The sequence below is a fragment of the Amphiprion ocellaris genome, chromosome 1 (assembly GCF_022539595.1).
Source record: "Amphiprion ocellaris isolate individual 3 ecotype Okinawa chromosome 1, ASM2253959v1, whole genome shotgun sequence".
NCBI classification, from domain to species: domain Eukaryota; kingdom Metazoa; phylum Chordata; class Actinopteri; family Pomacentridae; genus Amphiprion; species Amphiprion ocellaris.
The window spans coordinates 8,067,288-8,091,737 of NC_072766.1; the positions used below are offsets into that span (position 1 = coordinate 8,067,288).

The 24,450-nt window shown below is 38.3% G+C and overlaps 2 protein-coding genes and 1 long non-coding RNA gene across 3 annotated transcripts in view; 2 read left to right on the forward strand and 1 right to left on the reverse strand.

Annotated features, from left to right (window-relative positions):
- Positions 1-8,270, forward strand: part of LOC129349150 (uncharacterized) — a 61,169-nt gene extending 52,899 nt beyond the window's left edge. The window contains exon 3 of the long non-coding RNA XR_008602035.1: positions 8,151-8,270. This is a non-coding gene — a long non-coding RNA (uncharacterized LOC129349150). The remainder of the gene's footprint in view (positions 1-8,150) is intronic.
- On the reverse strand, positions 1,319-8,401 carry ca7 (carbonic anhydrase VII). The gene is made up of 7 exons (XM_023265014.3): positions 8,266-8,401; positions 7,482-7,679; positions 6,101-6,219; positions 5,655-5,750; positions 5,134-5,196; positions 4,851-5,006; positions 1,319-2,586 (listed from the first exon to the last, which is right to left on the reverse strand). The coding sequence occupies exons 1-7, from the start codon at positions 8,300-8,302 to the stop codon at positions 2,467-2,469; spliced, it is 789 nt and encodes a 262-aa protein (XP_023120782.1). The 5' UTR covers positions 8,303-8,401; the 3' UTR covers positions 1,319-2,466.
- Positions 8,402-10,451: 2,050 nt separating this feature from the next.
- On the forward strand, positions 10,452-18,429 carry nae1 (nedd8 activating enzyme E1 subunit 1). Its single transcript, XM_023265020.3, has 20 exons — positions 10,452-10,587; positions 11,053-11,156; positions 12,224-12,284; positions 12,383-12,413; positions 12,599-12,670; positions 12,834-12,913; positions 13,050-13,159; positions 13,328-13,437; positions 13,532-13,594; positions 13,724-13,787; positions 13,883-13,974; positions 14,125-14,184; positions 14,313-14,446; positions 14,632-14,707; positions 15,251-15,290; positions 15,719-15,805; positions 15,916-16,008; positions 17,212-17,326; positions 17,412-17,461; positions 17,550-18,429. The coding sequence occupies exons 1-20, from the start codon at positions 10,538-10,540 to the stop codon at positions 17,657-17,659; spliced, it is 1,602 nt and encodes a 533-aa protein (XP_023120788.2). The 5' UTR covers positions 10,452-10,537; the 3' UTR covers positions 17,660-18,429.
- The last annotated feature ends 6,021 nt before the right edge of the window (positions 18,430-24,450 follow it).

Here is a 24,450-nt window from a genome sequence, read left to right on the forward strand (position 1 = left end):
TCAGTTAAATTCAATAAACTACCCTCCTTCAGTCTGGAAACAGACCTCCATCTTGCCATCTGCTGGACAAATATTGATGCCACACGTTAAAGACAAACTGAATTTCGATTTTTAAAAAATAAGCTCAAACACCTTCATTTATTGGGTACATTTTAAAAATACAGGGAAGCTTTTCAAAAATATTAATGCAAAATGACATAATATGAAAGAAACTATTTACAATTTCCTTAATGTCTTATTATATCATATTGTCATTATGTTATCCCTGCATTAATGAAATACGTTTATTCTTTTTTGCCGCTCCCAACCTTACCCTGATTTTTGGCATCAAGACTTTTTAAACCATTTATCAAACGCGCTTGAAAGACTTTAGGTGCAACTTTCTCGTCAAATTCAATGTTGAATCTCCGTTTGTGTGATTCTGAATTATTCTCCCACTATTTACAACATTTTGTTTCTGATGATCTGAAGACCTTCCGTCAGTTAAGTCCGATATGAAAAAACAGGTGTGTTGACCTCTTCTTTCCCTCACCTCAAAAATGTCTTTTGGTCAGTTTCATTTCTCTCAGGTGTTTGATCTTCACAGTACAGACTGAGAACGATTCTGATTTCAAAATCTTCTGCAGAAGGTGGAAAGTTTTTCTGTCCTCACTTAAAATCCGAGTTTAAAATGTTTACCTGAGAAACATTTGCAACAGCATAAGGTCTTTAACTGTAAACACTCTACCATATTGAATATAAAAATTTCAAATAAGAGCTGTTCAATGTACAGTTAGTAAATTATTCACTGATTACAGTCCATGTTCCTTCTCTCCATCCATCACCCCTCCAGGATATAATCTGGCTACTAATTACCTTGAACCCACTATGGCTAATTCTGACCAGTGAGAGGGAGTTTAAACATTTGCTTCAATGAGTCCTATGTCCGAAATGTATTGTAGATACAAGGTTCAGTTATTTCAACTGGAACAAAGAAGGTGAACAAAGCGATTTGGTGAGGAGAGAAATCGCCAAACTGTAGTCCATCAATGTAAATGTGTGTCTTTCTGTTAACAACCTGCTGTTTGATATTGATCTGGTTTTGAAATGACAACTTTGTGTAGTTTGAAAGTACAAAATCGTGAATATAAAGTGTGTGTTTGAGGACAGAAGCAAAAGCTTGTACCAGAAAGACTCTATGTTCACTTCATGTAAATGTTGAAGTTCTTCAGGCCTATTCACATGACAAAGAAAATTCTGTAAAAGTTATTTAGAATTTTATTGAAGTTCAGCAAACATGGCATAATTCTGAATGCATTACAAAAATATTCAGACCACCCATAAATTACATTTTTATTGTTTTTTCACATCAACAACATACAACAATTATGACTGAGGTGCCATTCCTAATGTGTGCGTTTAGTTTTTCCTTGTCATACCCCTGCTTAGTAAAATCCCCATCCATCTAAGTTAAGCAACAGCGTTGCACAAAGCTGCCATAACTCACCAAAGTGCAGCATCAAGGCCTCTGTCAGGTATTTACATACAGGACTGTGCATGGTTTTGGGTTTTTTGCAAGTTCCAGTTCAGAGGTGAGCTGCTAATAACAGTGTGCATTACATCAACACACCCTGCATAGTAGAAACACCAGATCAACATGTGACACTTCAGACAGAAACTCAGAATGAGGAAGACAAACACTCAGAGTTCAGCTGAATAATTAAATTCATTTTGGTCTTCTCTGTGCTGCTGGAGTTGAATGAATCATAAATCCATGAATGAATTTAAAGGATTACACTGTTAGGCGGTGGATATCTCAAGCTCTTGAGCTGCAAAGGACCTTAGACTTTCATGCCTTCAGTCAGGGACAAAAGAGCAGTTTAGATGAATGCTAATCTGACCGGACGGGATCTGGCCACAAGGACTAGGAATCCACCAGCAATAGGCTGGATCAGCAGAGGATCAATCGGGATCAGTGAGGAGGCTGAGGCTTTGGATCTGCAGACAGCACAGTGGTACTGTCCTAGTGTGCAAACAGCAACATCTGATAACAAACTGAAAGGGGCCTGTTAATAGATGTATCACCTTGTTGCCTTAGCAACACATGTGACGTTGAAAATCTCCAGAGGTATAAGTGCATATCCAGCATTTGAATCTTCAACTTATAACTTACTAATAATAAATAATGGCCCCAAAACATACAGCACTTTTATTATATAGCTGCTCATTCGTTAATGTGAGTATCATTATATTGTATCATAAAATCCCTTTTATTGTTTTCCTAAATCATTCATTGACTGATTCTTCCTGCTGCCTTTCATGTTTCTGACCAGTAGAGGGAATTATGCATCTTAACATGGTGGCAGTGATGAGAATTCCTTCAACTTCTGCACCAAGCAAATCAGACATCCTCAGGACAAGCTACCATGAGGTGAAAAGTACACTCAAATTTAATGCATTCACGACTTCAGATCTCTTGAGGTCACATTAATTGGAGGAACGCACTTTCCTGCCTTTGAGAGGCTGCGGAGGCCGGAAGTTGTTTTCCATGCGTATCCGCTGATCCTCCTCCTCTCCAGTGAACAGAAGCATTCGGAACTTCCCCAGCTGCAGTGGGAGAGACAAGAGAGAGGATTTTTGCAAAGATCCACACTAAATGATACACTAATGTTAAGGGACAACACTAATATTCTGTATATTACGGCCAACAAATTCCATGAAAAGACCAAATCCAACAGTATATTAGTTAATTGCAGAGGGCATTCTGACTTCTTTCATGCCTTCACGGTTCCCAACCCCAATCCTATTAATCCTACGAAGGGCATAATTAAAATTTACCACATATTTATACTTCAATGCTTTAAAAAAAAAAAAAAAAAGGCTAAATAGTTATTTAAAACAATTTGACTGCACTTTCTAGTGAGTATTACTTTGACAGAAGTTGGGGCTATTTTCAAAAGCAGTTTTGGCCATACACAGCCAGTAATAATTAGTAGGATCAATTCATTATTATTTTTATGGTATTTATTGACAAGAAAAATATGGAATACTAGGCCTGGCCTTTATAATGCTACTTTCAAAAACTTACAACTACTCACACAACCCACTCAGATTGCGGTATTTCCCCTTAGCTCTATGTCTACCCTTATGTAGGGAAATGAAAAACAAAATAATTCCCAGTTATGTAAGGGCTTTTCCCTGCTGGGTCTCCATGCAAGCATTTCTCAATTAAAGCCCTGCACCCATCCAGTCATCCATCCATCAGAATAATCAGCTGGAGGGGATCAAAGGCTTGAGGCCTGGAGTTATAGTTTGTGGGGCCAGTTGCCCAGCTTACACCTCACCCCCAGCTATGCTACAGACGTGGCTTTACAGACAGATCATTCATGACAGCACCCAAGGTGCCGCTGTCACCAGAACTCTTGATTCCTTTTGCACAGTCCCGCAGTTAAAAATGGGCAAGTAGACAAGAAAAGATCAACCAAGAGTGAGAGTATAATCCAGAGGCCGGCAGCAGTCGCCACAGGGCCAGCTCACAGGGGGGACCTGGAAGGCATGTGCTGCAGTCACTTATTCAGCTTAACTTGTCAACAACCTGGGGTTATCCGACCAAAACTTTCTGATTAAACTTAAAAGTGGTAAGAGGGGTGGATAAAAACAAGCTCTCCCAAACATGGCATTCCCAAAGAATGGCCTCTAAATATAACACCAGGCCAAATGGTATATTCATGCACACGCTACAGCACAGAGGTAAACCCCACCATCACCCCCACAACTACTCAAACCTGAGATCCAGTGATGCTGAACTTTGGTTTTGACAGTAAAGGACTCGGATCCCTTGAGCCCAGTGAAGCGTAGCCTAACATTATGCAGGCCAGGAAACATGACTGTCACAACTGACTGACCAGCTGCAGCATCGCACTGCCTTAAAATCAACAGACTTACACACGCGCACGCACGCACACACATATATATATATATATATATATATATATATATATACACTGTATCTATTTGTGCAACTGTGTGTTCTAGTCCAAAAAGTAATTTCAGTTTTTCAAATTAAACAATCTGAGTAAATGTCACACTTGATATCAATGAAATAACGATACACATCAATGGCTTTGTCAAATGTAACATAGCAGTAGGCAGCACTTCAAGGTTGAACAAATATGTGCATTTAGAAATCAAGAAAAATGTAATTTTTTTGTTTTTTTCTTTAAATAATTTCAATGTTATATAAGATATCAATACTTATTTAAATAAGGATTCTCCTCATTTAATTTAATGAATGACGGACGTTTACTTGCATACTTCTGGTACAGCAGTTGTCTCTTTTTAAGCCGTCTCGGCAGATCTTTGACTTGAGGAAATATAGAGCGTGTGGTGGAGAGGTTTCCCACAACTGGCTTGGTGCCATGATTGCTAGATTGAGGTTATTGCTGTGGATGGCTGTGCTACATGACCTGGAAAAATTAATAAGGGTATTGGTGGTGTATAGTCTGGTTTGCTCTTAATGTTCCACACCAACACTAAGAGAAAAGCTAATTTTTAGGAAAGTAACTCCCTCTCTCTCAGTCAAAATTATTTGAAAAATATGTTGTGGATAAAACACACACTGAAATGTACATAAAAACGGTACAGAGTTAAAATATAAATCTCTCATCCATCATTCAAATAACAACCAAGACACTGGCCTTCCAATTTCTAATGCCGAATAAACATCTCTATGATGCTAATATTTGATATATTGTTCTATATTTAGGATTACATTTAAACAACTCAGAAGAACAAAGATGTACATATGTTTTAATATTCAAATACTATCTACGGTATCTTTTATGCTCTGTGGTCGAGGGTGCAGCACTCACCTGTTTTTCGGACACTGAAATCGGCTCCTTCAGGATGATCCAGGTGACGCTCTCATGCAGGGGGGGTGTGGTCAGAGATCCCAGGTAGGTCCAGTAGTGGAGGCTGCTGGGGAGGAGGCACTTGGGGTTGAAACCTTTGAAATCTGTGAGGCTGCCCTGTAACAGGAACACAAAGACAACATCCTCTACAGAACTGCAATAATGCTAAAAGCAGGTCTTGAACATTGTATTTAGTAATGAAGATTGTGCCTGTGCAGCAGTTCCACTCAAATACAGTACTCGCCTTGTATTTCACCATATACAGAGCATCCGTTATCACATGGAGCCATCTGTGGTCATCACCTGTCTTACATGAGAGATTTTTTTTTATTACTATTATGTAATTTGTGACATTTAGACTACATCAGAGCTTTTTATGTATACATTCAGTATAATTGTGTGAGAGTTTGAGGCAATAGATATTCAACTATTCACAGCACAGTTGTTTTTTGACAACCTTTGGAATCAGTACCTGCAATTATGCATTAAAACAAAATGGCAATTCTTTCTGCTTACCACGCTGTACAGAAGTGATTGTATGAGCACAAAAATAACGTCAGTGGGGCAAAAAAAACTACACACACCTGACAAAATGTGTGAATTATCAGCAAGATTATAACACATCCTGCCCACGCTTTTGTTCAAGCTGACGTGAGTTAATGCACACCTATGAGAACAACTGCGAAACTGTCAGACAAATACAAAACGGAGAGGAAACGTACAGCAGCACAGAGTGGAATACTGCATTTCAGAGAAACGGCTTACTTCTAAGAAGATGCCAAGGACAACGAGGCCGTCTGGAGCTGTTGCTGCCTCACCAAAATTTTTGTATTTGACGGCGTTCCAGTGAACTAAATGAAGCTAGAGGAGGAATAGAAAACAGGTTTTTATCATTAGATAAATTCAATCAAATTATGCATGCTACTTGTTGTCATTCCTGTGTGCTGATAAAATACAACACATTTATTTTTGCAGGAAAATAGGAATGAAATGCCACTGTTGCTCACACATCTGTAGGACTCTTTGTAGGGTCATAAATATAAAATGTGAGAAAATATTTATACACATAGAAAGCCATATTTTGATTTTATTTCATAGCAAAATACATTACCACATGTACCTTACAATGCAACACACCTTGTCTGAAAATCATTTATTCTGCATGTAGTTATCAGACACCAACACACTGTATTTGGATCCAAAACACTGACCTCAGATGCATAGCTCATTCCTGCAACAGTGTGCTCAGAGCCATGGCATCCTTTTCCACCCCAGTGGAAGTGAAACTGTTTCAGTCTGTAAGCGTTGTCAAGAGGGCCTCCCCGGATCACTGCAGGGATGAGACGTGTAAAAAAAGAAAAAAAAAAGTTTGGCATCCACACACATGGATGCAGTCGCAACCTCCTCCCTGAGAGTGTCAGAGAAACTGCTTTGCATCCTGTAGGAAGCATCATCCAAACAGCCTGGTACAACACACACACACACGCACGCACACGCACACCACATAGGATGAGTCAACCTGGTAACACCCAGCAGACTTTCACCCAGCACGTTTCTCAGTCAAACCCAAGCAGACAGACACCCTCCCTTACCAGCTATCATATCTCTAGCACAAGCTGTAGTGAGACATGCAACTAACCAATCCTATGCCAAATATAGATGTCGCTGTTTTTATTTCACTTTCAATTCATGTACATTGGCCAGCAAGGATATATACTAACTCTGATCTGTGTCATAATGAGGTTCAGCCCATTACGGATCTTAACTTCTATCATGTTAGCTATTCTAACATTTAGAGGTAGATCTTTGAAACTATATAGTCAATCTGAATTACTGATTTCCGTTCCTAACCAAAATAACAGCAACACAGCAGTGTGAGTGCACGTGCACAACCAAACCCAGCCACACATGGCAAACTGACAGCAGCAGGTTTAAGGGATTTGTGCACCTCGTTTGAGTTATGGAGAAAGGCTGATAATGCTGCATTGCTTTTTCCACACGTTCCTCCTTTCAATAATTATTTACAGTAATAGCTATTTGCTCGCTCTGGGGAAAACGTCTCAGTCAAATCGCTCACATTTCCGAGCTTATCATTCACGGTAATGATAGGGTGGTTAATATGGATCCACCCAGCGATAAAGACAAATATTGTCATAATAACCACTGACATTGCTTAAAGGTTATTATATCTCTTGTCCAGCAGACAGACACTCATACAGTTAAGTGCTGGCTGCACTTTTTGCAGCAGCATAATCAGAGGTTTATTTTCAACCTCTGATTATGGTCAGTTGTGCACAAGGTTTGCACTTTCTGAAAATTAACGTAATCCCAAATTTGGAAGAGCATGTCTACAGAAAGTAAACTTTTAGCACAGATTTCCAATGCACGTGGCTGGCATCAGATATAAAGATTATCTCTGAACTGTGACCTCAGACCACAGTTTCCTGCACATTGTCCCTCCCAAGATATGACTGCCTAATCAAGTTTATGTTTATGTTCTTTTCACCGCATTGGTTGCTGGTTGTGATTTGATTTCTAATTTAAAAGATTTAAAACTGAAAGTACTGCAAACACAAATCTAGATATTCTTACCTGAACGGTCATCTGAGTCATCAAACTCCACAACCACTGAGTGTCCATTGTTAGAGATGTTAATGGAGGTACAATGGTCATAGTTCAGGATAATCGCATCCAGACTGTGATCATGTGCAGCCTGATGAGGGATGATGTCAATTGGGGATTGCCGGCTTCCCTGAGCAACGGGGTAGTTTCTATGCCATAGAGAAGGACCTTAGCAGACAGAGTCAACAGAGACAAACTTACATAATGACAATAAACACAATACTGCACCCTCAGCTTCAGCTGTAATTCATGGGAGGAACTAAAAAGCCTCAAGAAAAAATGCTTTAGATATGTCATAGTGTCACCTGTTAAGAAAAAAAAACAACAATGAACCAAGCTAATGAGAGAATAACTTTTGTGAATCATTATTTTTGGGAGCACACCTTCAAATATACACAAAAAAAAAATCAAAGAGAAATGAATGCAAATCACTTGACACCATGTCATTGACAGCAGTAGCATGTCTTAAAAACATCAGCCATAATACAAATAAAAAAAACAATGTCTTTTTCACTGGAGGACAAATCGAGAGGGATGTCAGGTTAAGGTGACAGCAGTCATCCCTTTAAGCGTGCAGTTAATCTCGCAGCATGTTAAGCATCTTAACATTTAACTGTCTTTCTCCTCTGCTTAAAACAGAACCTGCTCTCTGCACAACCAACAATCGGTAAGTATTTTTTCTGCTGAATAAATGTATGACCACGTGGGGAAAAGCATTACAGACTGCGCTCGGACCCTGGATGCTGTATCTTACCGTCCTCCTTCCCGTATCCCCAGTGGTTCCCAGTCATCGTCCCGGTTAGTGGATTGGATTGGATCGGATCGGAGCTGCCGGTGCTGCACGTGGAGGGGCACGAACATCAGCTGGTGCAGCAATTGATGAAGTTTATGTAGAGACCAAAGGAGAAGGGAGGGCAATTATCCCTGTGGGACACGCCCCATTTACGCACGCACGCACACAAACACACACACGCATACGTATTGGGGGGGGGGGTCCAAGCTACATTTTAAATAAACAATATGATTTCTTCCTTATTTTTAGATGTGGTGTGTTTTAAATATTTCATTGTACTGTTTGTAGCAATTTTAGATTTCCATTCTGAGGAATACATGAATGGGTTTTTATTAGTTGTTTTTGTTGTCAGTCACACAGCACACAACTCACTGCAACCAAGAACAACAGTACCAATTTTGCTGTTCCAATATTACTGGTAACTTGTATATATACATAGATAGATAGATAGATAGATAGATAGATAGATAGATAGATAGATAGATAGATAGATAGATAGATAGATAGATAGATAGATAGATAGATAGATAGATAGATAGATAGATAGATAGATAGATAGATAGATAGATAGATAGATAGATAGATGGATACTTTATTCATATTCAAAAGCATGTGCAATTTATGTTCAAATTGTGCCAAAGAAATAGCATGAGGGCCCTAAAAAGCTGCTATTTACAGAGGTGTGCAAAATGTGGTTAATATTTACAATAAAGTGTACACTGGGGTTATTTACAATAAAACGAAACGGGATATATGTATATACGTGTACACACACACTGTAAGAAGCCTATTTGTTTCGAAGAAATCTCACTGCTTACTTTTGTGGTTTGAAGAATCAGCTTCACTCAAAATTTTGACTGTGGTTTAACATTTAGTTTAGTTGTCCTTTAGCATTGTATGTCTGAGATCCATGTACCTTCAGAATTTTCTGCTTCTTTCATTGCCTCTGCAATCAAGTCAATTGTTAGCATCGTTGTCTAATTAAAGCACTTTGATATGCCTTGTATATCAAATTCAGGATGCACTGTTAAACTATGTATTGCCACTGCTAAAATAGTCAGGTCAAGTTCAATCTGCAGACGTTCTTTTCTTATAGCCTAATGTCTGTGGCATTTTTTGTAGCAAAAATAAATGCTTCAGATTCTCAACCATGATGATTAGCTGTTTTTCCCTTGCCTTGCATGTTAAAAAATATAATAGCAAGAGGGGCTAATTTTAATAATGCCACTAGGTAGCTTCCCAAAAAGATGTTTTTTTTAAGAAACATAGTAATTTATTTGTTCATTATATTTTAGATTTTTAATCAAATTTCTCAAAGTAGCCACTAAAGCATTTTTCTCTCTGAGTTATAGTGGAACTTAATCAAAAGTAGCAGAAAATGGAAATACTGTGGTTAAATTGCTACAAGTACTTCAAAATTCCACTTTGGCTAAGTTGCTTGAACAAATATACTTCCGTGACTGCATTTATTGCATATCTTGCACACAGTAAGGGAGCTTGTCCTATTTTATCTAACACAATATTAATCTTCAATGACAATTTACCATTTTATACATGCCCAGTATAAAAGCATTTGACTTAAAAATTGTCGAAATGCCTCAGAAGATGTCCCAAATTACTTGAAATTTGTCCAAAATGACTCAAAAATTTTAAAAAATTACTCAACAAATGTTCAAATTGAGCCCTGCAATGGACTGGCGACCTGTCCAGGGGACCCTAATGAGGATCAAGTGGTGTAAAGATGATGGATGGATGGATGGATGGATGGATGGATGGATGCTCAAACTGAGTCAAAGTTTGTCCCAAATGATTTGAAATTTGTCCAAAATTACTCAGAGTAGTCCAAAATAACTGGAAACATGTCATATATTACCTATACATAGTCAAAATGACGCAGAGAATGCCCCAAATTACTTGAAACTTTTCCAAAATTACTTGAATACATGTCTAAAATGACAAAAAAAATCCAAAATAACTTAAAACATGTCCTAAATTACTAAAATATGTGAAATGTGTCTCAAAAGATGTCAAGAATGACTTAAAATTTGCCCATGACGATTTCAAACTTGTCCTAAATCACTCAAAGGTTATCCAAATTGATTTGAAATATGTCATAAAGGGCTCAAAAAGTGTCGAAAGTGCGAATGTGTATGTTCACGCGGGCACGTTTCCGTCGAATCTGCCGATGCGGAAGTAAAAATGTGTTCATAACGTCACTGATTGGAAAGCTATCATGGCAGCGACCAAAGCCTCCAAAGAACAGAAATACGACAGGCAGCTCAGGTAATTTAAAATCACACTATAGTTGTTACCCAGAGAGTGCATTCCTTAAACCAAAAAACTGAGCATTTCGTGTGAGTGGTCACAGCAGAAACATTTATGAGAGAGGAGTGCTAATGTTAGCCAGCGTTAGCTTGCTGTGAGCGTTATAGTGAAAACAGCAGCACTAAGCTAGCACATTAGCTAGCTATGAGGGTGATGGGATGGGTTTCTTTCATTTTCTGTTCGGATTTTGCTGGCCCATCAGGTCTGCCAGCTTCTCCAATGATAGCCGTGATCCTGTCATCATTTATGCCGCCTGCAGCTGATGGTTTAGCCGCTGTAACAATGCAGAGTAGTCGATGCTAAGGAAGCTGTCCTACCATTAACCAAGTCAGCTTGACAAAGTGTCTCACAGTGTTCTTCCAGCTGCTGAGTGAATTGTATCACTAGATGGCAACATGTTCGTGTTATGTTGTGTGCTTTCAGACTGTGGGGAGATCACGGTCAAGAAGCACTGGAGAATGCACATATTTGTCTCATCAACGCCACAGCAACTGGAACAGAGATACTGAAGAACCTCGTACTTCCAGGTAAATAGATGTGGTTCTGTGTTGCAGGTGCTGATGAAAACATTGTCTGATACAGGGCTACCGCTAACAACTATATTTCTATCTCACCAATCGGTGGATAAACTATAATTTCCCCCTAATAAAGGACAATGACCATTTCACTTAAGTCCGTTTTATGTTCACTAAACCACGTTTGATTGTAAAATGCAGCACTGTATGAAATGAGCAGCAAAGGTTTGCATATTCAAGTGCAAAACTGTGGTGTTAAACTGGTAACTTCAACTTGATAAAAACAAATACAAAAGATGGCTAACTGTTTAAGTACTGTAACACCAAAAGAACACCAGGTTTCTATTAAACCTCTTAAGAAGTTAAAAAGTTTGTTCTGTTCAAAGTGCAACATGGACATGGTGGATGATTAGAACAGACCAGCTAAAGCAACAGTTTTTCTCCTTATTGTTTAGTTGTTTCCGGAGTTATTTGCTCTTTTTAGTTGTGCAAAACAGTAGCTTGAAAATGACGTGGCCTTAATAGGCTGTGTTTCTGTCAATATTCCATACTTGTTCCATTACCTGATAGCCGTAACTTAAAAATATGTTAGTGAGAACAACTTGCTTGTAAAAAAAAAAAAATATATATATATATATATATGAAGTGCATGTGAGACCAGGAGAAAAGCAGACAGGTGTAAAGTGTCTCTGCGTTGAGAAGAACCTGTGGGTTTTCTCTTCAGTTGCTGGTGCCTCACAGTGTGCTGCTGTTGTGCGCCTTCCAAAATTTCCACAGTGTAAAAGTCACATATTTGTTTTGTGATGGTTTGAAAAGCCTTGGAAACCATTATCTAAAACTTTAATGCTTAGTGCAGCTGACCAGTGACTGGAGGCCACAACAATTGATGTCATAATGCAACAATAAGTGATACTGAAGAAAAACATTTGCTAGAATGAATCAAAATTTAAAAAATGACATGAGTTGGGTAAAATCACTGATATCAGGCATACTGGCAGCGTCAGCACCATCAATTATGTTCACTATTCGCAGCAGCTTTCAATCAGCAGGCTGATTGAATGAATTGATCTCTTTGTCAGGTATTGGAGCATTCACCATAGTTGACGGACACACAGTCACTGGGGAAGATGTTGGAAACAAGTAAGACAGCAATTTTTTGACAGCCGATCAAAGCCTATAATAATGGATTTCAGTTTTACTTGTGTGTTCGCAGTTGACCTCTTTACTTTGCCTTGCAGCTTTTTCCTAAGCAACAACAGCATCGGAAAGGTATATATTTCTGAAACAAATGAACACAAATCCACATACAGTCAGACATGTAATTACCAATGTTTCATCTCTTTGCGTCTCTCCTCTGTGGTCAATCATAAAGTTATTTTTTAGTATTGGTAATTGGAAACATGCTGTGTATTTGCATATTTGCACGAGCCCTTATTTTAGTATTTATGTTTCAGAACAGAGCACAGGCTGCCACTGAACTGTTACAAGAACTGAACAGTGATGTCTCTGGAAACTTTGTTGAGGAGGTTGGTATATCATACAAAAACACATTATACCAGTAAAAAAATTCCACAGTTTTGAATACAACATATTCATGTCTTTACATAAATATGTAAAGACAATTTATCAGTATTTTCACTCTGATAGAAGTGACAGGGATCTGTCTTGTATTTTCTGTCACTCTTGCAGAGTCCAGACAAGCTTCTGGACAACGATCCAGAGTTCTTCCACAGGTTTACTATTGTCATTGGTGTCCAGTTGCCTGAAAGGTAAAAGCGCCTGGAGCATCTTTTGTTTTGTAACAATTCATTTCTTTTGCAGAAATGTTAAACAGATGGGCTTAAATTGTTATTGTTTTATTTTCTTTCTGAATGACTTGTCCGATTTTTGTCTAAAATTCTACAGCACGTGTTTGAGGCTTGGTTCAGTCCTGTGGAATGCCTCTGTACCTTTCCTAGTGTGTAAAACCTATGGCCTGCTAGGTTACATGAGATTGGTGGTGCAGGAACATACAGGTTAGTATCCTCAGCAATTTAAGTTGTTCAAGCTTCATTTGTTGTTATTATATCACACAGCATATTTCAGCTGATTCTATGAATAGAAATGTGTAATTCTGCCATTTCATAATGAGACATATATGTAAATTTTTTCATGTATTGATATTTTCCCTACTCTTTCTGCAGTGATTGAATCTCATCCAGACAATGCCTTGGAGGACCTGAGGTTAGACCAACCTTTTGCTGAATTTCAGAACCATGTTAAGTCCTATGACCTGGACAGCATGGACAAGAAGGTGTGTGTTAATTCATATATGCACATCACTGAGTTGAAACTCACCTTTTCAAAACTAATTCATTTTTTTCCCTCGTTCTCTCTTTAATCCGTAGGATCACAGTCACACACCATGGATTATCATTGTTGCTAAATACCTGGAGAAATGGTTCAGTGAGGTATAGTCCAATTTTCTAAGGTCTCTTGGTTGTCAAGATATTCAACAAATTATATTAATTTGTGACTGCTATTATCTACTGTTACTGTACAGTAAAATTTTACTCTGCTTTTGTTGTTGGTCATTGTAGCACAACTGTCGGCTACCGAAAAATTACAAGGAAAAAGAGGCCTTCAGACAGTTCATTCGGGAAGGTATCTGTGATCCCCTGGATTGTAGTTGACTTTAAATCCACTGACTTGTCTTTGCAAGTTACCTGGTATTTATTCTCATTTTTTTGTTTTTTCAGGGATCTTGAAGAATGAAAATGGCGTCCCAGAGGATGAGGAAAACTTTGAAGAAGCTATTAAGAATGTCAATACTGCTTTAAATCTAACCAAGGTGCCAGACCTCATATTCTCTTGAGTTTTAAGGCGCTATCTTGTGCTCCACACAACAATTCACACCTTTAAAACCCCCAATAGGGCTGTTCTCACAGTTTACAGTTATGTTTAGCAAGTTTCTTTTTGTAATATCTGTTTTTTTCTGCAGATTCCTAGTACTGTTGAAGATCTCTTCAATAGTGAGCAGTGTAACAGCATCACATCACAGGTTTTCACTTTTTCATGAAAAAATTCTATTAAATACATATTTTTCTATTAAAGATTCAAATAAATGGTTGCTATAATTAAGTGTTGTTTTTGTAAGCTGTAGAACATTTTGTGCTTGTACATGTTCAGAGTCCGTCCTTCTGGGTGATGCTGAGAGCTGTCAAGGAGTTTGTTCACAACGAAGGAAATGGAAGTCTACCTGTACGAGGAACCATCCCAGACATGATCGCAGATTCTCAGAAGTTCATCAACCTTCAGAATGTGTAAGTGTGAAATGCGTGGGTGTTAGCGTGTAGATACGTTTGTAGATTGAGTGACACAAACAGAAATGTATTTTAACAGTTCTCTGATCCAACCGTGAATCTGGTCCAGCATTTCTCTCATTAGAACAGTCCATGGTTTTATGGTTGTAGATGAAATTATATAAGTTTCTGCGTTTTTATTATAGTTACAGGGAAAAGGCCTTGCAGGATGCAGCAGCTGTTTCTAAGCATGTAGAATGTCTACTACAGTCTGTTGGAAAGGTATGTTTTAAGCCCCCATGATGTCTGAATTTAGTGCTTACTTAATCTGTTAAGTTTCTACTCGTGTAATAGATATGAAAACTTTTCTGTGACTAGGAAGTACTGCAGTTGATGTATTACATCAGCAATGTTTCTGTTGTTACAGGTACCAGAGGCTAACAACTAGCTGTTTAGAGAGTTATTATAGGGCAATTTCACCTGTAGAAATAGTGGTCAAGAGAAAATGTGACACACTCCACAGATTCAGTAACAAAACATGATTAAACACGATGCATTCATTACAAATACGTTTGTAGACTACAACTGCAAACAAGTTTAACTAAGTCAGGAAGCCAAATTTGATTAAGTGATTAAGTATTGTTAATTTTGTTGGGAATACATTTTTCTTCATCTTTGTGTCTTTATTGTGGCTTTTAATTTAATCTTACAGGCTGACATGATAGGATTAAGTTATTGCATTTAATACATTTTGTCCCCAAATACTTGATATATATTTAAAATGCATTGGACTAAAAAAATGATGTCTACTCTTCTTTTCACTAGCCACCAGAAAGCATTGCTGAGAAGGACATCAAACTGTTCTGTAAGCATCCGGTCTTTTAAATGTGCAAGCCTCACATTTTTATATTCACTGAGTATATATACATGCAAACATGTCTGATGTCAACCAGATTAGGCCAATCAATAGTCCACATTCACCATAAATATGTGCTTTAGAAGCAGTTGTTTTATTGGGAGACGTTGACTTGGGGTTCCGCTATGTTACTTTAAGTAAATTTTCAAATAAATTACGGGTATTAAGGGCTTCGAAATTGGTCAAAATTGTTTTGCTTCAAATAAAATCGCCTTAAATCACATTAGCTTTATCTGACATCAGAGCTTTTCATTTTAGTGCGCTTGTAAACTGTCATGTTGTCAATGTGTGGAATCGACTGATAAAAGTCTAGCGTGACATTTGCTGCTGCTGCACTAGTTTTACTCCTAACTGTAGGCTTGTATGTTGGTGTCCAGGTAAGAATGCGTCCTTTCTGCGAGTGGTGCGCTGCAGATCTCTGGCTGAAGAATATAGTGTGGATTCAGTAAACAAAGATGAAATCAGTAAGTAGGATATTAACCCCCTTTTCTGATGTTCATTGTTTGTTTAAACTCCTTCTAGTTCTATTTACTTGTTGATATAAGAAATATTAACCGTAGTCGTGTCTTCTCAGCCTCATGTATGGACAATCCGGATAGCGAGATGGTCTTCTACCTCATGCTTCGCGCTGTCGATCGCTTCTATCAACAGCACTCCCGCTACCCAGGTATGACTCATATTGCAAGAACTGAACTGAACAAGATGTGTTTTTGACATTTAGATTAATACTTAAGTGGTAATTGAGCTGTAAAAAAGAAAATGGTAGCTGCTGAAATTCTGTTGAAATCCTCATCCACTTTGTAGGCAGTAAGCATTACAGTTCTGTTATATTTTATGGTCCTACGTTTAACAGTTTCATCACTTGTTGGGTCTTTTATCGATACTGATTGAACTGTGCACCCAATAATACCGCCATCCAAACATTTGGTAAATTCTGTAGTTTTACCAAAAAGAGGGTTTCTGGTGTATCAGGAGAATATCTTCCACACATTCTGATTTCACTTCCTCCTGATGCCAAATTATACAAATAGAAGCATGATACAGAAGGTAACTCAACTTACGTCGGAGTTCTGTTCCTACAGTGTGATGTAAGTCGATTTTCACCATAAGTCAGAACTCCTGCGAAAATATAAACGAAGCCATTATGTGCATCATGTTATGATCAGTTCTTTGGAAAAGTCATGAATACCAATGACTTTCATGCATGTATGAATCATTTTACAAGAAGATAGCAGAATATTTTAACAAACTGATATTGTTGTTGATCTTTTCATCTTACTGTTCAGTTTGAGATTTACCTAATGTGCCTTGCCCGTGTGTGTGTGTGTGTGCGTGTGCGTGTGCGTGTGTGTGCGTGCACGTGTGTGCGCACGTGTGTGTGTGTGTCGAGTGAGAAAGAGCTGGAAATGACAGCTAATTCTGGAGCTAAGTTACAGGGTTTTTGTAGTTATTTTGTCTTTGGCTATGGCCCACAGTAGCCTGTGTGAAGGTTCAATAAACAACCAGAGAATGAGATAAAGGGTTCATCATAGAGGGTCGCTACAATATATTGCACTGTTTCTGTAACTTGACCGGAGTTCGTTGGTGTTTCGCCCTGTTTGGAGCGTTTTATTATATCTAATTTCGCATACATGAAGATGCCATCAGAAGAGTCTGACTTGCGCTTGGGAGCCATAATGAAAGGCAAAAAATTTGCAAATGCAGCACAATCCAAGGTGGCATACAACGGGAGAATGTAAACAAATTCGTCTCACAGCGCAGCGTGACGACGTGTTTGTCCGCTTCTGATGTAAATGCTGTAGATCGAGGATGTCGTAAACCAAGGACCCCCTGTCTTAGTTTCATATCTTTACCCTGTCTTTTATGGCAGGTGTTTACAACTACCAGGTGGAAGAGGACATCAGCAAACTGAAGCTCAGCGTCAACAGCCTACTGCAGGAGTACAGCTTCAACGTCAACATCAAAGATGACTATATCCATGAGTTGTAAGTTCTTGTTGTTGCTGAATTTTGTTGTTCAGTGCTTGTTAAAGAATGCAACACATACTTATTACCATTTCCGCCCTTTCAGCTGTCGATATGGAGCGGCAGAGCCACACACGGTTTCTGCATTTTTGGGAGGTAAAGTTTTTTAAAAATTGATTTTCTCCCTGATTTCCAGCCCCAAAACACTTCTAAAACATCAAGAATTTTTGTCATTATGTTTTAGGATCAGCTGCTCAAGAGGCCATCAAGATCATCAGCCACCAGTTTGTGCCCTTCAACAACACTTTCATTTACAACGCAATGTCACAGACGTCCGCCACATTGCAGTTGTGAAAGCAGTCGCTGATCCTCAGTTTGCTTCCCGAAATATCAGAGAAAACGGTGCAAGCATGAACTGGCTTTTAATAAATCCAACTGTAAACTGCACATCAAGTTTTGAAAGAGAAGAAAATGCCTTCTTTTTCACAGCTCAGTAAGGTTCTCAAAATGTTCTCGCCTAACCTTAAAGTCCTTCTCATGGAGAGAAAGAAGTCAGGACGTTTTCACATGAAATTTTCTGTTGATGGTAAAGCCTCGCCGCCTTCTCAAAAAATATCTTGAATGGGAAGAAATCAAGAAAGCACTTGTGGAGATTTTTTTTTGTTTTTTTTTGCAAGACATCATTAAACAAAGCTGGAAATGAAACTAGCAAATTCAAATCCTCATGTAGTATTTTCATCTGTGAAAGTCAACATTTATGGACGATATCTTACAACGTAGCAGCACTTTGTATACTTTAGTCGCATCTTTCTCTTATTGTGTTCTTTGGAACTAACTGTTTAGAAACACGTAGAGTTTAACTGTCATGTATCGCTATAAAAGATTCAACATTTCACCTAAATTTATTTAATTTTCTGTCCAGGGTGAAGGTGATATGCTCAGTGCTTGTGTTTTTCAGTGTGCAGAAATGAAGTGTCCGACTTTTGGGCTTGCACGGTTTCACCTTGCTTGAGGTACAGTGTGGGAAGCACCTTGAGCTGAGCCGCTATGACTTATTGATTTGTTTAATAGTTGTAACGAGGTTTACACAGTTATTTATCCTGAATAAATGTTAAGGACAACCACGTGAGCTTCCTGAAAGGCCTGTAATATGACTTTTCCACTGGCAGGATCCTCATGCAACCAAGCATAAGATTAGAGGTGGTGAGGATATTTTAATTCAACACTAGAGGGCACTCTGCCATGTTGTACAATTTATTGGTTACCTTATAGTTCCAAGTTCATTTAACATACCTGTACAGTGACCAATTCCTGAATGCTGGCTGGTTACAGGCTGCATTTGATGGAATCCGTTAACAAAAAACTTGCCATGTTAACTATTAACCAGTGTTTTGTTTTTTCAACAGCTGAGATCCCCTGAAATGAGGACACTGGTCTTCATAAGATGCAGAATCCCGTTGGAGAATTATGTGATATAACTGTTGGACAGGGTGAAGTATTTCATTTGTTGTTTTTTCCCAGACTTTAACTGGAAATGGAAATTTGCCCTCAGCAGATCTGCTCTCCCCATGCAGCTATCTGTCACACATTCTCACACACACACTGTCTGAGAAGGATAGAGCAGGTTGCCAAGAAGTAGTCTGGCCATTTTCTAAATCTAGATTTTGTCCACTGCCTCCTAAAGATTATGTGTTCATCCATCCACTGCCTCTTAAGATTACCACGTAGTGGCAGTGCCAGGTTTATAAGGGCAAAACAGAATGTTTTTGTTAAGTTGAAGACACTGACTTCTGCCTGAAGATTAACTGTAGATTAGGTCAACAGAGGTTGCTGTGGTTTTAAGTCCGATAGTTTTTTTTCTCTCACTCCTGTATCCACCTCTTAAGTAAAGATAAAACCGAGGGAGTAGGGTTTCCTTAAAAACAGACATTAACATTATTTGAACAATGTGTGTTATTGGTCATTTTATCCCTCAGTAGCTTGAGGCATCCATAAGGGAAGGTCTTTGCTTCTTATATTGAGAAGATAAGTTTCATTCTTTTGAGACTGCATCACCTGTGCTGCAGCAGTGGTTAGTTTTAGTTTGGTTTCCAACTTTCACTGGTTTTCTTGCTACTAAAGATGACAAGGTAAACTTTCACGCTGCTTCTCGTCTACTCCCTCTGTAAACGCTGCAGAAGAGGCACGAGGTCACAGTCACTAGCAAATTATGATAAGAATGTGTTTAAACACACCAGGATGGTTTCAATTAGTGGACTGTATCTGCTTCGTGCTATCCTGACAGTAACTCATGTGTCTCCTTGTAACCCAACACCCACACTCTTGTAGAGATGGTTACTGATGAGAGCTAACACATAAACAAACACACCAGGAAGACATTTTTTCATGACACAACAGAATCACCTTTAAAAGACTTTTAACTGTTGTGTCCACAGGACTGAAAAAAGTCAAATATTTCAAATGAATGAGGCATTAGTAATAAATTAAAGACTTAACGTTGTTATAAAATGAATTTAAAAATGACACAACCCAAAAAATACATAGTTATCTATTGGCATTATATGCTGTATGCGCTGTATATACAAATAAAAAGAAGCACATATACTTGTTTAATAATTAAAATGTGACAAATATAAAAAAATATAAACATTCTTGATCTCCGTGCTCCTTTTATGGACAGCCAAGAAGGTCCATCTCTGAAATATCCAAACGTGAATTAGCCACGCTCACATTATAATTGGTTTTGAACTAGTTTACTACATTTAACAACATTTAAATTTTTACAACATTTAATCAATTTAAGTGACAGCAGTACTTTGTCCCATGTGAAAAATCACATTTACTCTACCTCAATGCACAATACTTGGATAGCTGGTGTAAATGATACTGTTTTGTCAATATCAGCGGTGCAAAGTAGCAGTTGTGTTTTTGTTCAAGTCAGCAAAACACCCACAGCAAACAGTCCCGTCATGCAGTAGAATTAACTGTGCAAACAAAAAATGTTTTTTCTTTAGTGATCTGATAATCTGATCCTTGTATCTTGTCGTTTTGAAAAAAAAAACTGTTAATTATTTTTCAATAGAGAAGCTTACACACCTTCCTGTTACAGGGAGCAAAACGGGCCCGATGACATGATATTATGTAGCATTATGGTGAGAAACATGTTTATGTCTCATATATCAGCAGGCAGATGGTTCAAGGTTTGTCAGCATGCGTTTTTTATTTTCCACTTAGAACCAGTGGACACCAATTAAACACTTAATCGCATGTGATCGTTAAAAAGATGGCAAAGAACAGGCTTGTTTTTCCGCGGAAAACTTGTTTTTTTTAAATCACTTAGTTAAATTCATTGCTATCGCATGACTGCAGGTCATGACGTGACCCTGTCAGGGCTTAGAAAGTATACATCCAGAACCATGGTCCTCTTTGGGTCTCCAGATCTGTGGCATGAGCAACACAGGCTCCTGCTGCAAACTAAGAGAGCTGAAACATTTTAAAGACTCAAATCAATAGTTTAAATAAGAAAAACTTACATGGCATGATGCTAAAATGGTAAAATGTAGTGCAACAAACACACAAGTAGCGAAGAGTTAATAAGTTAATCACACTAATCTATCTAAAGTGTGTTAACATCAGACACAAACTACTTGTACATGCGATTTATTGTGTTGCTTAGGAGCTTAACTTTTCATGTGTATAAGGCAGAATATGCTTTTGCTTTAGTTTCACTAGAAATCGGCAATATCAGAATTTTTTGGCCACTTGGAGGCAGTAGAAACAAAAATGCTGTAAATGCAGCAATAGTATCTTATTACAGGGCACTTTCATTTGTTTTGATTCATTTAGAGTCATGTTTCTGGCCTTTCTGGTAAATGTAAGTCCAATATTCTCTACTTTTTTTGCTCTTATTTTGATATCCACCACACCCTGAGGAGTGCGTCTGTCTCCTCGGATTCTATAAATGCTCCACCAGCTCAGTGAAGCAAATCAGTGTTGGATGTAGACAGCTAAACTTAGTGTGAACTATTGTAAATCCAAGAAGAGCCACAAATTCTGGTGATAATTATCTGTAGGTGATATATTATAGCAAGCAACCCCTTTCAAATTCTCACAAATTCACTGTTTTGTCAACTGAATGTGCCATGTAAAACTGAGTTTTGGCTTGAAACAGGTAACAGCTGTTAAAGGAATTAAAATGCTCTCTGCAGAAATGAGAAATTCCCCACATCTGTCTCTCTGCATCCATGCTTTATCAAGACCTCAGCTTCCAGGCTCAGCTTGGAACTGCTGCTTTATCTTGAAGCCACAGCAGAGGCCCAACAATGGATGTGTGTGCGTGTCTGTGTGTGTTCGGGGCAGTTGGAGGGAGGGGGTGGTCGTTAATGCTAAAATCAATCAGTAAATCAGAGGCAAAGCCTGCAGAAGGGCTGCACTGCCAACAATGATTCTTGCTGGAAGCTTCTAGCAATAAAGACAGAGAAAGAGGGGGGAGGGAAGTGGATGAGTCAGCGTAGGGAAAGGAAGGAAACTGCACAGCAAAGGTGGCAGATTGATGCTCATATCTCTCGCAAGGACGAAGGCTGTATTCGCCCTTGTCTCACCCTGTCATTGGATAAAAGGTTTGTGTTTAACGAACACATTATTAACAGTACGAGAGAGCAGCAAGAGGCAAAGGCATGCAGAGGTTGAGGGTGATGTCTTCTGATAGCTCATGGCTGTTAGTTTGAACCAATTACCTGGCTGGGATCCAACTGGTTCACCTCCTCATGAGGCCCAGGCTGAATTAAAACCGGCCTGCCCGCGCAGAGCAGAGTATTCAGTGTGTTTGCTGGGAGACTGCAGGAGGCCGACATACTTTAAACCTCTCAGGGGTCTGCTGAGGGCCTCTCCATTCTTCTTGTAAACAGATGGAGCTGTGACTGCACTCTAAAATGTAACACCTGTGCTTTCTTATGTTATATGCGCCAATTTTGCTCATGTTTCGGTGTCCTGTTGATTGGACTAATGTAATCGGACCGATGTGCTCGATTCGGGATGAAAGAGCTCTAAAATTAAGCTCTCGAGTGAAGCAGACTTGTTGCCCAACTTAACAGTGACAGCTCAGCAATGCACATGTGCAGTATACAGGAGAAATCTGAAAGTGTGCACGCAGGAGATTTAAAACTCTAAGTTAAATATACTGGTGTATTTCAAATTGTCAACTACAGTTTCATTAATGTTTCCAGGAACATTTTGGCAGGCCACATTTAGCATCATTAGTGCAAAGTTGACACTCAGTGTATGCTCCTGCTAACATCAGCTAATATTATAGCAAAAATTAAAATGCGTATGGCCATCTTGAGCTTAAAATACCAATGTAGAGTGTAAAACAAGAGCTTCAATGTCCACACACGTTTATCCTCAGAAAAGACTAGAGCGGTTTATTGTATTTAATATAGTGAACATTGCATATGTATTTCCAAGTAAACAAATATATAAATGCAAAAGTTATGCTAACATAAAAGAAATACAAACTTACATGACATAGAACGAGTTCATCTCGCATATTTGACATATTCTTTGACAAGGTTTCTGGCCACTCCTTGATGTGATGATGGTGTTTGTTCTGTTTTGTCATTCAAGATTGCTGCTAAGTTCACTAAACGGACAACTTTATAATAATAATAATAATATTAAACTTCATTTCTGTACCACCCAACGTTACAAGTTGCTTCATAAAAGAAAACTTAACACCTCAACCTGGATCTCTTTCAGCTTTTTCACTGCTGTTTATGAAATCTTAAAGTCTCAAAAGAGGATTTTTGGCAGCCCACTCCCAGATTTAAATGAGTGAGGTAAGTATTTTTGTTTTTGATTTTCTCTTTAGCAAAAGTAAAAATCCCACCCTGATTTAATACATGTGACATGTAGCTCTTTGACCTTTCAGCTATTGCACAGAAAGTATTGTGTTTCTACTGTATATACAGTGTAATGTCCCTGTTTTATGTGTTATTGCCATTGGATAATGTTCCAGTCTGCTATTTTGTCCCTTTCCAGTTGTTTTTGTTTCTCTTTGAGTGATGAGTGAAGTAAGTGAATGTGATCTTTAAACAATGTGATGCACTTACAAGCAGCAAGAACAATGTTTTGTGCAGAAAATAGTTTAACTGCTTTTCCTCTCAGTCAGGCACACGATCTCCTGGTAGTGATGCAGACCGTTTCTATGGTGACGTCGTCCAGTTTTTCTTAACAACGATGATTGTGTACTTTAATCTTCTAAGTGTATTTGGTAAGCATAACATCATTTCTTCTCCAGTGAATATAAAAAGTCTTTGCATGGACAAGTTTAGCTTTTCAATGCAGTCTTTGTTTATGCCTGCAGCGCACAGATGTGACTGCAGTACTCACTGCAATGGCATCTGAATCTGGTAGGTCTTTTAAAGTTATTAAATCATATTTCTTTTAATTGTATAGTTTGTTTTTGCAAACAATCACTTGTTCTTGCAGTAAGTAGTCTGAATGGCACTTAAATAAAAATTAAAGCTAAAGAATTGCTCAGGTAAGTCACACTAACTATATAAGTTAGCAGCACTTGGAAAAAATAAGTTCACTTATCATTGTTTTACATTGCACCAGTCTAAACTAAAGTTATTTTAAAGATACTACAGTCAAACTCACTTTCCTTTTTCAAAGCAACCAGTTTTCTAAAGATTTTTTAATAAGTTGAGCTTGCCAGGTTTTACAGTGTAAGGATTACATGTGCACAATGCATGTAGAGCCCTGTGGAAATCAAGGAAATACTAAAACAACGATCTGGTCACCAAACAACCAGACAGTACTTATAAAACCATATAAATGAAAAACTTCAGGATAATTAGTCTCACAGTAAAATGAGTTGCCTGTTAAGGAAAGATATTTTGTTTTTTTGCAACAGTACATTTTGCATGTAACTAAATTAGTCATACATGTGCAATTCATAAGCCAAGATGTCTTTCATTGCACACCTAATATACATTTTCCCGATGGTCTACAGGATCTGTGATTTACAGTACAGACTTGACAGCAGTGCAGTTTGAACAAGCCAGAATAAGTGAGGGTGGACTTGTCCAGGCTGCCAGGCCTTCATATTTAGATTCTTTCCAGATGCATTGTCAGTGAATTTATGT

Excerpts from the sequence above, each read along its gene's own strand:
- ca7 (XM_023265014.3), bottom strand. The coding sequence starts at position 8,302 with ATGACTGGGAACCACTGGGGATACGGGAAGGAGGACG. Across the intron at positions 5,007-5,133 it reads TGTATATGGTGAAATACAAG|GGCAGCCTCACAGATTTCAA; the intron begins GCGAGTACTGTA and ends TTCCTGTTACAG. Across the intron at positions 2,587-4,850 it reads TTTCAGTGTCCGAAAAACAG|CTGGGGAAGTTCCGAATGCT; the intron begins GTGAGTGCTGCA and ends CTCCCACTGCAG.
- nae1 (XM_023265020.3), top strand. The coding sequence starts at position 10,538 with ATGGCAGCGACCAAAGCCTCCAAAGAACAGAAATACGACAGGCAGCTC. Across the intron at positions 14,185-14,312 it reads GTAACAGCATCACATCACAG|AGTCCGTCCTTCTGGGTGAT; the intron begins GTTTTCACTTTT and ends GTACATGTTCAG. Across the intron at positions 17,462-17,549 it reads GGTTTCTGCATTTTTGGGAG|GATCAGCTGCTCAAGAGGCC; the intron begins GTAAAGTTTTTT and ends ATTATGTTTTAG.